At 39.5% G+C, this 15002-nt stretch overlaps 1 protein-coding gene across 1 annotated transcript in view; it reads left to right on the top strand.

Moving 5' to 3' along the window:
• Positions 1-599: 599 nt before the first annotated feature.
• The window catches only part of LOC115437740 (neurocan core protein-like), a 56570-nt gene continuing 42167 nt past the window's right edge, over positions 600-15002 (top strand). Inside the window, exons 1-2 of the mRNA XM_030161063.1 lie at positions 600-1018; positions 13257-13336. Of these exons, the coding sequence (XP_030016923.1) occupies positions 13264-13336 (73 nt within the window). The 5' untranslated portion in view covers positions 600-1018; positions 13257-13263. The remainder of the gene's footprint in view (positions 1019-13256; positions 13337-15002) is intronic.

Below are 15002 nucleotides of genomic sequence, written 5' to 3' on the forward strand. Positions count from 1 at the left end.
CTCTCTTTGGGTCAGTTTAGGCTACTTTTTGGCTGGATTATGGAGATTTGGGGCTTTTCTGGGACAATTATGGCTATATTTTGGAAGTCCGCAATTAGCTTTGGGTGAATTTTGGCTTCCTTCTGGTTTGATTTTGGCTTGCCTATTTTGGGCCATTTAGGGCCCATACATCTGCCCAGAACTTTGCCAAAATGGCATGCCACTTTTGGGCCAGATTTAAACCATAATGATTTTGTTATCTGGGATGGGTTTTACTGGTGAATCAACGTTCACTATGGAGCCTCTGAACATCCAAATGGATCTTATCTGATGACCATGAACAGATGACCAACTGCATCTTACAGCAATTATTTCAACACATCCAGAGGTTTAGTGGTTCAGAAGTTATTAAACATTTCATATCAGTAGATGGTTTGCGTCAATGGTGGATGTTTGGGTCTTTATGGGTTAAGCTCATGAGTAAATTCTAATTTAATTCTCATCGCCGACACCGGATCAACCTTGGAGGTTTATGTAGGAATCGGATTATGGTCATATAAAGTACAGCCCCTCTCTCTTGTAAACCCCCTCCCACCTACATCACCACCCTCACTCCCCCTCTTTGAATGGGGGGCGCTGGAACCGTCTGCTTGTCACCGCTTGCCTCTTTGTTCAAACTGATGTTGATTCTCTCTCAGTGTAGCTTCTGGTGAGAGGAGGGGGACGAAGCACCTTGCTGTGTGTGAGTGTGCATCTATTCCGATCCGGCAGATACTAGTGTCTGAGGATGAACGGCGCATACGCAGCTCAGTGAGGAGAGGGGAAGGCGAAGGAGCGTGAAGTCCAAGACGTGGAGCGCCTGTGCACACTCTCTGGCAGCTGGTGCCTCTGCAAAGTGCTGTTTCACCCTGGTTTCGTCGTTTGCCGTCGGTCTCTGCACCCTGGTAGCTCTGGGGAGCACCTGCACTGAGGCGCAAAGCTTTCCGCTCACATTCCTGAGGATTGCACCACTAAAAGGCATCTCGTGTTATCAAATAAGGTAGGAATTTAGATTCAATGAATTGTTTGATTCCCGGTGCTTTTCTGAAACCAGTCATTTGGTCACTGTGTCATATCTGAAGTCACCGGTTAACACGGTCCGCCTAATAATCAGCTGCTGGAAAAAGATTGAAAGTGTTTAATTTTTTGGTTTCATTATTGGCAGACACAAAAACACAAAAAAGAAAAAAACAAACAAACAAACAAACTGGTTGGTCTTTCATGGAATTTTTGCCTGCATGTCAGTCTGCCCACACATGCTCTATCTACTGATATGCATATGGAATAAGTGCAAATACCAAGTATTTCCAATGGAATTGTCAACCCAATCAATGCATTCCAACCCATCAGAAGCCTCAGCAGCGGAGACGCACACATATCGCACCCGTTTGGGATATGTTTAATTATTTACAGGTCAAAGCTTTTAATATTGGTCTATATTTACGACCCATGCAGGAGCATACATAAATCATCAGCTCACAAAGTAACCTTGTTAGTGTGTCCTTTACATCGTTTCTTCTCAAGAGATGTTATCTTCATTCTGTATGTGAGGAACTTTAGATTTTGTTTCTGTGCAAACCATCACACAAGCACATCTTTTGGAAAATTCTTCAGCAGGTGATGAAATTTAACGAAATGAAAGATGATTGATACCTTCTGTTCAGTGATGCAGCTGTGGAAGCAGATCAGAACACATGGACAGGTGCTTGTAGGTCTTAATATGTAAATCAAAGTCATTTGGTAAAAAAACATGTGCTGAATTTCTGCCAAATTTACATCTTATATGGGCTCATCATCAGATATGCAACCTGGGCATGACATCAAAGATGCTGTAAAGGAAGTGGATATGTTCTTAGTGTGTCTACTACTGGCTGTTCAACACAGTGTTTCAGCTTCTAACTGTAGAACCTTTTGTATGTGCCTTGGAAATAACTTTGCTTTTGTCCTGGAAATATAAAATCGAAAGTGATTGAAGAAACAAACAAAGTGTAAAAAATGATTGATTGCTCTGTGCAGGGAGATCTTTCAGAGCCTTATTTTGATGTCTGCCTACTCTGTAAACAAACACTGGCATGTACAAATCACAGTGAACAGTTTGGGTCACCTTGACAAATGAGCTGTATTGTCTGTGGATATGAGAGCCCCTGCTGCCCAAAAAAAGCCTTTCTGTTTCTATTCACTGCTCCAGTCTTAAGGAGTCCAAGTCTTTTCTTCTTTGGCCTTGTTAGTGCGCCCACCCCCAGCTGTGTGTCAGTGCCATAAAGCAGGACAAGGTTAACTAGGCAACGCCACTCTATAGATGAGCTTGAGCTGAAGAAATGTATGTATGCGAGAGATAACAGTGGGAGAGAAGTGCCGGTGGGATGATGAGAGAGGAGAATAGTGAGAAACGAGGCTAAGGGAGGCAGCTGAAAGTTTACAGCATGCATTTTTCATACTGTCCGGATGTGTGTGCGCATCTATGTGTGTGCGCTTGTGCGTATTTGGAAACGCATGCAGACTTCTATGAGCCACAGAATACATGCACATAGTGGAGGTGTAGGTTTGTGTGTTCATTTGTGTATGTAGATGAGTGCACTCATACAAGCAAGGGGATCAGAAAGCAATGTGAGGATGAAAAGAGTCTGATTCTAAAATAGAGTACCAGCTCTGGCTTGCTGTCTGTTAGTGCACACTTTGCACTCAATCTGCCTCAGCGTTGTTTATCATGTCTGGCTTTGAGCCGTCTGCAATTCCAACAGTCACTCTGCGTCAGTGGAAAAAGACTAATGTGTGATGTTTTGGACAGATGAAATACTGTAAAGCTGGAACAATTATTGATTATTCACTCAACAGAGGAATAAGCAACAATTGATTTAGTTTGCTTTTACATCCTTTGAAATTTGAATTTTCTTGAGGATTTGCTACTTTTCATAATTTTAAAACTGAAAATTATAGGTTCTGTCTTTAATAATGCCTCCTTGATAATGGGAAGGGATAATACTGTGTGTGTAATATAGAAACAGTAAGTGCATTAATGGCAGATCAATCAGTAATAATAATAAAAAAAAAAACAGTCACAATATTTAGTATTTGAAAGCTACAGAAAATGTTCAGATATATACACATGCAGCACTTTCTTTTGTTAGTAGTAATTCATTTCATCTGAATCCCACTGAAGGTGTATTTGCAGAGAAAGTCAAAGGTAATTCTCAATAGAGGTTTGATATTATTTTCTGTTATGTGAAGGTGCTGAATGTTATATGTCACTTGGATGATTATGGTTATCTATTCCCTATAATACAGTGTTAATAGCTAACAGAATGGTGCTATATAAATGCAAATCAGTTCCAGCTCTTGCCTATAGCAGTCTAGCTATGATCAAAATAAGCTTCACCTCTGAGACAGCCACAGGCTTGTTGCTTCCCGCCCTGAAAATATGTTGATTTTGCATGTGGATTAAATGTGTTGGACAGTATTGTATAAACAGCACATCTACCAGACTGGGCCATCATTATTTTTTTGTATCTCTAGCTGCAAATCATAAACATAAGGCACAGTCTTCTCACCCTGAACCGTAGACTGTGCACGATAGAGGGAATTTTACGATCGCTTTGAACTTTGTGGTCCGTTTACAGCCAAGAGGGGAGCAGGCTTTAGACTAACAATGACTCCACACTGACTACAGCTCAAACTGTCCACATTTTCAGCACTGGACAGCTCCCAAATCGTAGGACCTGATGATCCAACCACCAACGTTTGTCAAACTGAAAAGAGCTGTTAATAGTTTTGTTTTGAGCTACTGGACAGGATGTAATGCTGAACTCGGTTCCTCTCTCCCTGGAATATTGAAACCCTCTTGCAGAAAGAGTCCCCGGTCACCAAAACTCAAAACGGATTGGACAAACCGATCCATCCATCAACTTCAGTGTTTAGCCTGGGAGGGACTAAAGCCGGCCACCAGACCAATCATTACAGGCGTAGATGAGACCACAGCTGAACAGCTCACCCACACAAAGAGAAAGGTCCCTCTCTTTGTCTTTGGCCGGGGGGCTCTCCTTTAAGGTAGCGACTGGTGGAAGACAAATGCTTGCTTTACAGTTTAAGAAGCTCTTTAAGGTATTGCCAAAGTTTTATCAGCATTCCCAATGCTCCTGCAGCATGGAGAAGATTAGAGTGATTAGTCACTTTCAAAGAGATGCTTAATAGTTTTTAGCAGCTGTGTTGGTCTTCATGTTTAGCTTTTTTTCTGAATTTCAAACCTTTTTAAATATATCCACTCAGCAATTCTGTCTTGTTATTGAAACCTGCTGTGAATGAGCAGATAGCTTTTGCCTTTCTGGGCACTGGCACTGGTGATAAACACCTGAAGGACGGAGCTCTTCTTTTTTTTTCTTCCCCTTTTTCTCATCTAGTTGATATTCAGCAGACTCAGCACATCATTAAAGACGAGGAATTCTTGGATGAAGTCCCTCCAGCATGGCTCTGTTTGTGTCTGTAATCCCATTTCATTTCACGGCTACTTGTTTTTTTTTTTGGCCACACTTTCCTGTGGATAAAAATGTGGTCATTCTGTGGTCGTCTTGCATATTGAAGCACTCACACTCCAAGCCATACAGACATGTGTGTGTGTGTGTGTGTGTGTGTGAGATTAATTTTCTTAAAACGGTAGCTGCAGATGCACCTGATCCATTATTTGCTTTGTTACCAAGAACCCCACAACTTTCACCTTTGACCTCTGGTGTTTTTCACAGCTGGTGCAGTAGCCACTTAGATTGCATGCTAACCTTCCTCTAACCTCCCCTGGCTACATATATTTGACATCTGACCCCAAAAATCAATAAATCCCTCAATATAGCCATATACTTAAACATCTTATGTACAATATGCAGTTATTTGAACCTCACAGTAACAACAGAACCAGGTTTTTATCTTCAAAGAGACATGGAGTTCTAAAAAAAATGCATTTAGTTGTCATTTATTGAATTTTTTCCTCTTCATAAGGTCTATGTATGTTTAGGTAAGGTAAGCTATAGTGTTGACTAAGCAAATGAAATCTTATGTCCATGGAATAATTTTTAGTGTCGCAGTTTTGACCTAAAGTTGACAGAATCTCTCATGATTGTATATATTTAACATTCCATTTATTTATTCCTGTTTAATGCAGACATTTTTTTTCTTTCTGGTACAAAATATAGACTTGGTTTTTCAGTGCCAGGAAAGAAGAACATCTCTGTTCTTCCGGTAAAATAGTTGCAAGTTATACAGCAAATCAACTGACGCCTGTGTGATTTGATCCTTTTGTGAAGCATTACTGAAATGAGCAATGATTGATTCCATAGAAGCTGCTATCTGGTGTTCCCTGCCTGGTCTAATTTCTTTAAAAGCTATCTGTTACAATGCTCTGCCCTTACACATTTACTGTATGTGCACACTTATAGTGTGGCTTATGTGTTGAGCAGATGAATATAAATTGATTTTTTTTGTCCCATTTACTGTTGGCTAACACATACTGGATAACACGTAGTCAATCCCACACCTTTTGCACATGCATACACAACAAAAACACACATATGATGATGCCAGAAAGAGGCTCAGAGAAGAGGGGGATGAAGTGATCATCTACTTCATGTCTGAGTACAGCTCCAATGCAACAGAACAACTCCATATGTGATGTTGGGTTTCTAAAGATGCATGTTAAACGTGCTGTCAGTTGTTCACACACTCATTGATCTCACATACATTAGATACTGTGTTATGTTTCATTGGATCTAAGCTTGAATACTGAATAATTTAGAAAATAAGTAAGACATGTCTAAACAAATACTATAAATACTATAAATTACTATATGATTATTTATGCAGAGGCTACACCACAAGTAAGTAAAGCAGCCTTGTTCCTATGATGAGTCTTTGTTTTTTTTTTTTTTTGTCAAACATGTTTTTTTTAAGAAAACTAATCTCTCAGTGTATCTAATTCTACTTAATGAGATATTCCAGCTAATACTGCTTTATATTTAAGTAGTAACAAGTTAAAACAATAGTTTGTATGACATCCCAGTAGGAGGATGATGATTTTGACATTTTTTTTGTTCTTGAACCCATTAATAAGCATTATTTTAAGACAAACTCCTATAAGCTGAGGATTTTTGGGAAAAAAAAAGTTCAGTACAGAGTTTTAAAGGTAACAACAAGCAAATGTCACACAGTCTTTAATGTGCAAGTACACATATGTTGCATCTGGTCATTGAATAATCACAATTTAAATCAAGCTTTAACATTTTTTTTTAGCAAAACAACATGTGCTTCCCCCACTGATGGAGTATTTGACAAGATAGTTTGGTTATATTTAAGAATATTTGGCTTCTTTCTGGTTCAGCTATAGAAGTGTTTTTCATCTACATCTCTTTCTCACCGGACTTGTCTATCAAGGAGCCGTCAGACTGATGGAAATGGCCTCCTCTCTCCGCTTTACTGCACACACATCAGGCCAAATCTTAGCTTTGCCTCTTCTAAGCGTGTTATCGAGCCGGTTTAAATAACCCCTGTGCCTGTGCCCAGTGAGATCAATGGTGTCAGTGTGAGAGGAAGAAGTGTGTAATCTTGAATCTGAGGGACCAGCAGCTTTCCAGGGTCCTCTTTCCATCTGAAGCCCAGAACAGGCCAGAACTGCATGAGTCATTAGCTGTTTTGAGTGTGATTAGTCACCACACAGACACACAACAACACAAAGGATATCTGTGTGTATGTGTGTGAGGGACAAACTATTAGGATGCATAAAGAGAGTGGGGAAATGAATACCTGATTCAGCCCAGATCTGGTTTTCCCATTTTCATCTGTAGAGCGAGTTGTCTTGCTGTTTTTGTCTTTTTTAATGGCACCAAATCAATACTTCAGTATACTACCGTTTTCTTGTGCTTCTATCTTTATGATTCGTTACAGAAACAAGAGCTGGGAAATATATTGCCTAAAATTCATTAATCAAATGTGTGTTTTTGAATGATGTGAAATCTGCCTTATGTGCAAATTGAGGTCACTGCTTCTTCTGGAGAAGTTTTAATACTCAACAAAAAAAAAAAAAAAATGTAAATGATTTTCTTTCTTCTGATTCTGTATAATCTGTGAATATTTTTTTCTATTTATTGTAATTGACATCTTTACAAGTGAGGGTTTGTCGATATGGAATAAATAAGGTGTATAGTTCAGATGAAGAAAACCTGAAATCAAAGAAAAGGGAAAAAAAGACTTCCATTGAGAAGACTGCAGCCCTTTTCTCTTTCATAGCAAATCAAAAGCAATTAGAGCTTTCTGACAATCTTTCATTATGTCTGTGAATTCTTGTCACAGTTGTGATAAAAATGACCATCCTTCTTTCATTCCCTCATCTTCCTCCCCTCCCATCTCACCACTTTGTCTGTCACTCATCTGGAGCTGCTATTCTGCTTCCTCCACAGCTCTCTGGAGGTAATAGTTTTATGAGACATGATTAAAGAAACTGGGGAAGGAGCGGAATTACAGTCTCCTGTGAGATCCCAGATGGGAGAAAAAAGGAGTGACAGTTTGACTCTTTACTGTTAAACTGGTTCTCTAAGAGTCCTACATTCTAATAGCACAGATTTATCTGAAATCGCCAACCACTTTTCAAAAGATACCTGGTACTTTGAGATAATATTTCTACCTATTCCTCTTGGCATGACATAGTTTTGGACCTTAACCCTTTTAGACTGCCATTATAACAGGTGGCCTGTGTGTCTTCTTTGCAATAAAAGTGTCAGAAAATGTCTTTTTTGCCACTTCTTTGGCACCTTTGTTTTCAGGAAGAATTAAAATTTTAATATTTGACCATTAATTATCATTATTGTAAATAATAAATGCTTAAAACAGTGTGTTTTAGTAAAAAAGAAAAAAAAAACAGACCTTAGGTTTTTAGCATATTTTTTTTTAGCAGAAACAACTGTAAATGTCCATAAAAAACTTTTTGAGATTAGAGAAATAATTGTTCAACTATTCTACATCAGCTCAAACATGCTTTTTGGTCTGGAACATTCAGTATCCATATTATGGCTTCATATATTTTTGTTTTTTTCCAGGAGTTTTTTAAGCCTGTGTGGAGGTCTCAGAAATGGTTCCTTTCTACTTATTGCCCATTTTGCTGCAGTAAAGTGTTATATATTGTTGGAAAGCTCAGGATTTCAGCTTTTCAATGCCATTTGAATTTTGTGGATAGCAAAAACGGTTCAGGAGTTACAGTAATTTGAATGCTGTAAAGTGCAAAATGTAGCTGCTGGAGAGATTGCTGTTGTTAAAGGGTTAAGTAAAGTTTTGTTATTTCAGAAATGAATTTCCACCAGGAGGAATACAAGCTCCAAATCTCTTATGCTGTGTGGAATAAAAAGGGAAGCCACTTATATTTATATACTTTGTGGTAATACTTTTAACTACAGCTAAAGTTGATGTGTTTTACAATAGAGAGTACTTAGCAACAGGTGTCATGATATTATATTAAAGCTCGAATAGGCAGAAATAATGTGGAAAAGAGCCAGAAGTTGAAAATTCACTTCCTCCTCATGCAGATTTCTCCTCTCAGTCTCGAGTGTAGACCGACTATAAAGACAGATGACATGACACTGTTTCACACCGCTGTAGAAAAGTGAAACCAAAATATCAGGGGTAGGAGAGCTGCCATGTTATCGTCTGGCCTTGACAGCGGTTCTTACATCCCCCTCTTCCAGAAAATATATGATTGGTCAGAATCTTCTGTCTCAGGCTACATTTTGTGAAGTCTAAAAACTGAACTAATAGGGGACCTCTTAAATTACAAGTGCAAGCTTTAAGTAAAATATCAGAGCATAATATGAAATATTAAACAGAAAAGATATCAGGTAGCTTAATTTTAGTCACGACTGTTTAGGACTAAATGGTAAAAAGTGCTGACGGTGCAACAGATTAAGTCATTGTTGTCATGGTACATCCTCCAAACAACAAACAACTCATTTATGAAAAATGCATCAAACACCATATTTGTCAGTTGTAACATGCAGCCAGCGTGAGCTTTTCCATTTTGTAAGATCTCATTTATGAATACATAACAGCAAAGGAGCACGAGGCAGTACAGTGCATTGAGTGCACTTACTATGTAGTGTATACAAGGTTTAACTAATTTAAATGGAGACTGAACACAGACTCATGGCTCAGTGTGTGTTGTTATGTGTGTGTATCACAATGTGTGAGCATAGAGCTGAGATTCACTGACCCACTGCAGGTTGTCTTGTGCATCGAATGAGACTTGATGATTTGTTGCAGAGCCATACAGCAGCTGTACTGTTACAGTTATGTTTGTGTGTTTATAGTATGTTGTAAATCAACATGGGACCCAACCTGGCCTAATTAACCAGACCTTTTCAGTCACTGTACATATCTATTTCAGTGTACCATGTTTTCAGGCCATTTTGAGCATGACGCCAGTTTGCAGAGCTCACAAATGTGGTTTATTTTAAAACCACAGCAAGAGCTAATATGATGTGTTCTGCACTTATGCTTTTTCAGGGCAACTTTCCCACCAACTGCAGATCTGAAGGAGATTTGGGTCGAGGGGCCCTTCTTGCCTGCGTCATGACGATCGTGAGGCCAGTTGGTATCTTGCTTCAACAGATTGACAGCTTAATGCTGAGCCATAATATGGGTCTGCCAACCTCGTCTGTTAGCTCTCTTTGGATCTCTGTCTCTCCACTTGCTGGCTTTTACAATGAGCTGAGAATGCGTCCTATTCAGACAACATCGTGAAAATGTGTCGAATGGACGTCCACATTGAAGTCCACTGAAGCATTTTAGAGACTTCTGGCTCTTTTCTGCTCAGGACACAACTGTGCTTGTGAAAGTGAAGAGAGGCGATTTAGAGGGAGGCGTTCATGACATTGCATGTCTCTTCCTCAACAAAAGGTGCTATTGGTTAGTATGCAGCTGGTGTGATAGGATGGCCAGGCCACTGTATGCAGTAAATCCCCTCTGGTAAAACTTTGAAAGGATGCGCTCTATAGGGACACAGTGTTGTATGTTGTATAGCATCTACAGAAATGTCCACAAGCTGAACTCTGTATTCTGTTGGTGTGGATAGTGGCTGCTGGGTCCCTTCCAGTCCCAGGCTCTCAGATACAACACTTTCCAGTACTGTGCTTGCAAGACTGGGCAAACTTTTCAGTGTCATGACCCTCTCCAAGCCTTTAGAAATCCCTCAACCAATGGTGCAGGCCTTCAACATGCAAGGAGTCCAACGATTCGACCCCAATCTGTCACAGCCCATCACAAGGTCCTAACCCACCTTTAGACATGTGATGCCTCAAAGTGTATGGCAGAGCAGGGTCGCAGTCACACCAGAATCCCATTTTTTAAAAGTCCCAAAACCCACTGTTGACAATCACTCAACAAATTGTTGTTTAGCACAGTTTGGCAGGTGTCACAGAGTGTTTTACTTCACACAGTTTTATAATGTTGAGGGCTAACTGAGCTTCTACATGCTCAGAAAAGAAAGCAACCATTATTCCTTCAAATTATAAAGGGTTGAACTAGTTACGTAATCTTCTTTCGAGCATCAGAAATGCTGTTGGCATGAGTTGCTGTTACCTTGGTGAATGCAAAAAGGCCATTTCCTCTCCTCGATAAAGTATTTATTACTTAAATCAAGGCATTCTAGACATGTGAGATTCATTCCTGTTCCAGCTATTTCAGATGTTTTTGATGTTTCTTTTTTTCTGTCAGTAAGCTTCTTGGGAGGCTAAAGAAAGTCGAAAGAATTTCTGTCCAAGTTATTTGCTGAACTCTTCTTTAAGTATGAAAACAAAGCTGCATTTTCTTCAGATATTTTCCCCTTCATCTCTACTTCATACAAGTAGGTGGCAATAAAACTTTGTCGAAGGCATCTTTCCATTGAGCAGAGAAACTACAGGCCTCAAGCCAAATCCTCTGGCAAAGTCAGCAGCTCATTTCTGATGTGTGGTAGGATTTCCTCAGTATTGTGCAGTAGGAATGCTTGAGAATCACTTCTTACTGCAGTATACCCAAAATTTTCAGTCTCTGACTTTTAGTAAAAGACCACCTTGCTTTCATAAGATTCAGTTCACATTTTTCCATTAAATTTTCTCCTATAAATGACAAAGGGTTAACTGAGACTTCACGGTTTGTTATAGCTTAATTTGTCTGTGCTGAATACAGAAGAAAAACTTATGTCACTACATTAGGCAGTTGTAGCATCAATTTCAGTTGATACATGTAAGGTGCTGTCAACAAAAGGATATAATTTATCCAATAGTGAAGCCTCTTATCTTCATTAATGGATGGGTTTGCTGGTCACTGTCTCATTGTATTGCCAGTTATTTACACTGACTTTCACTGACAGTCTTGACTCACTGCCTGTGAGTTATTGAATCCAATCAAGCTGGATATGTCAGACATTGTCAGGGACTATCTGAGATTTTCAGAAATATTGAAGGCCAATTTGGATCATTTGTGCATCTATAAAACCTTGTCGAGGTCAGCAGTTTTATATTTGTGTGCAGTCGGCTGTTTTCTCACCTTCCAAGATGCCATTTGCCTTAAGTTTAGTGCAGAAGTTGCTTGCATCATTGATAACTCATCAAAACCAGTGATATGTTTTGTTCCCGGACATGAGGAGGGCAATATGCACTTCACATCTTCGTACCATCCTTCCGCAGGTGAAAACTCCTCATATCTCATTATCATCCGTCCTTGTGTAGCAGAATTTTAAGCTTCCAGGAAGTAAAATGCACTGCCTCACTTTGTCCTCATTGCCATGGATTTAAGCGTATCCAATTAGTTTAGAAAAACCTTTATCAACCAAACAGCTGTGGAGGTTTTGTGGAGCTACAGAAACAGGATGCTCAATCTAAGCATGTAAATCAGGCCTACACAGCATTTGATGTGTTCAGTTTGGGGATGAAAAAATACATATTTATGATGCTGTGTGTCATGTTAGAATCCAATCACATCATTGTTTGCTCACATTTGTGTAAAGGGTAGTTTGAATGAACGGCTGGATGTGGATGTCAGCAGAGCCTCAGCAGTCAGCAAGAAAATATGCAGAAGGTTTTGCATGAAAGCAGTAAAGTAATCCATAAAATCTTGATTACCATTTTTTGCTTCATGAACTACATTGTTCATGATGCAATACTAATGCTACAGATACTAATCACTACTTGGGTAAGATAGGTAAACTTCCTATCCATCTACTGTATTTATTAGGGGTGGAACGGTACACATTGTACCGTTCTACCGTTCGGTACACCCCTCGCGGTTTGATACGAGCATGTAGTGCGGTACGGCTCATTTGTCATTTTCAAATGACATTTCCAGACAACTTGAGTTCATATTAGAGCTTTGCAACATGGCTGACTCATGGAATTCTACTGTCATTGGTTGGAGCCGGACACAGAGCCCGGCTAGAGCTTTATGTGGCGGAGCAGGACGCAGTGAACCCTGGCTCCAACCAGAAGTGGCGAGATGACCTGAGCTGGAAGCGGGGGACCCTGGCTCAAGTCGAACGCGGTGCCCAGCCCTTCTACTTCCAACTACCCTTCTCACTACTAACATTAGTAAAACCTCCTCTGTTGTCGCCATGTTTGTTATTATTGACTTTCTTTTTCTTCATCTCAAAAAACTTTACTCTTCTTCATGATATTTACCCAGTATGGTAATTAGGAGCAGCACCCACTGGTGGATTGATTGAGAAACGCTCATACCAATGTACAGGATGCATAGAAGTTTGAAGGTAGCGACACATGACAATGTTAGGAATGGACAAATCTATTTACGTACATAAAGGAACATGAATTAGCCTTAAGGCTCTCCATCAGCTCCCAGTTATGTTTCGGTGCACAGCCGGGCTCCAGCCAGGCTCTGCATCCGAACTGTATCGAACCGTGAACTGTGACTCAAGAACTGCAATACGTACCAAACCATGAATAACCTGTTCCATTGCATCCGTAGTATCTATCTATCTATCTATCTATCTATCTATCTATCTATCTATCTATCTATCTATCTATCTATCTATCTATCTATCTATCTATCTATCTATCTATCTATCTATCTATCTATCTATCTATCTATCTATCTATCTATCATAATAATAATAATAATAATAATAATAATAATAATAATAACTGTATTTATGGATGCTGGATATGTAAAACTGGAACTTGCTAACTGAGTCTCTTTCCACTCTATTTGCTCATGTTTCACATCAGGTCCAGGATGGCGCTCAGTCTATGTGCAGGGGGTCAGCACATCCTCTTTGTTCTCATGCTGCTGCTCTGTTTTGGTTCAGGTGAGTTCTCTGACACCTACTCATAGTCTTTGTTTCTCTGTAAATTCAACCACTGCATCTAAAGTCTCTGCAGAAAGTAACAAGAAGTTTCTGATCGATACAAGTCAGCAGCAACACATATTTTTTAAAATTACGCGAGTCCAGTTCTATATTACACATGAGGCCAAACATCCAAAAATCAGTTCCTGTATTAATTCTTCCAATAAAGGTAGGTCTGCACTAATTTGAAGGTTGTAAGTGAAAGCTGACATGCTGAGGATGTTTGCAGACATGCTCGGTGGGATTGAGCTGGAACCCCTCCAAACCCATTTAGTCGACCATCTGTTCAATTACAACTATGCATAAAATTCACAATTATGGAACAAAAAGATAAAACATCTCAAATCTCAGGTCTCTGGTGGATAGTATCGCAGGTTTAGGGTCCCAAATGCAGACCGCTGAATACATACAGTAAAGATAAGTTCCTTTTCCTTAATTACTTTTTCAGCATTCGGTTTGCAAACTGAGCAGCCTGCATTTTTATTCAAATGAAAATTAACACATTACCATATAAATCATTACATTCTGACAGCTGAATTGTAAATATACAATCATGTTTTTGTCTAAAAATCTGGCTTTCTGAAATGGGAATGACTTATAGCAGTTATATATTTACGCATATCATAGAGTTAAAGCATTTCATTCTGCATATTTTATATGAGTCACTGATTGTGACATGACAAAACCTTTATGCCACAGAAAATAAAAATCAAAGAAATATTGATAGCCTTGAAAGCTCTCTGTCAGTGTAGCTGTAATCCAAACAGCTCAGTGGACTCTGAGGGAGGACTGACAGGAATACGAGATGGTGTCTGTTAATGACAGTAAGTGTCCTTTCATGTCCCTCCCAGATCTCTGTTCCCCTTTTAGGCTGTTTTTCTTTTGTTCCATCTGTCACCACCATGCTTTAGGCCACACTTGTCATCCAGTGTCTCCCAATTTCCACCAGTGACTCCCTCTCTATGCTCCCCTCTCTTTGCCTTCATTAGAGAGGCCTTGTTCTGGCTCACACACTCTCTAATATTTGTGATTTTGTGATTACGTCTGATTTTGGGGGGCAGCGGCAGACACATTCTTCAGCCGTGAGAAATGTTCCCAGAGGGTTCAGCATGTGAAAGCCATCCAATCTAAATGCAGATTGAGATTTCTTTCAGGGATTTAGCCCTGTTTGTATTGAGCCCTGTTTGTTTTTACTTTTTGCTTTTTTCTTTAACACAGGTTCTCTTGTCATGCTCCTATTAGTTTTCCACCAAGTTGTAAGGATGGTTGGTTGAAGGATCTTATCCGTACAGGTGATCCTGTTGTCATGGTTACATTGAACTGTCTGGCAACCAGACAGAGTAAATACTCTGCAGAGGCAAGAAGCTAACTAATTCATTTGTTGACGGTGCCTTTACAATATTTGGTGGTGAGAAATTCCTTTACATTAATTAGTTTGAGTGACAGTTGGAGTCATTAATGTGAAAAGAAAAGAGAAAACAGCTTGGAGGTAAGAGGAATCTGTTGAAACTGAAATAATTAATTCACTTTGGCCAGTATGGTGTTTTGCTCTCTCTGCATGTGTGTGTGTGTATCCAGGATCCCTATACTGGACCAGTGTTGTGTATCTTTGCTGGACTTATAAAAC

This window comes from Sphaeramia orbicularis, chromosome 17 (genome assembly GCF_902148855.1).
Source record: "Sphaeramia orbicularis chromosome 17, fSphaOr1.1, whole genome shotgun sequence".
Taxonomy (NCBI): domain Eukaryota; kingdom Metazoa; phylum Chordata; class Actinopteri; order Kurtiformes; family Apogonidae; genus Sphaeramia; species Sphaeramia orbicularis.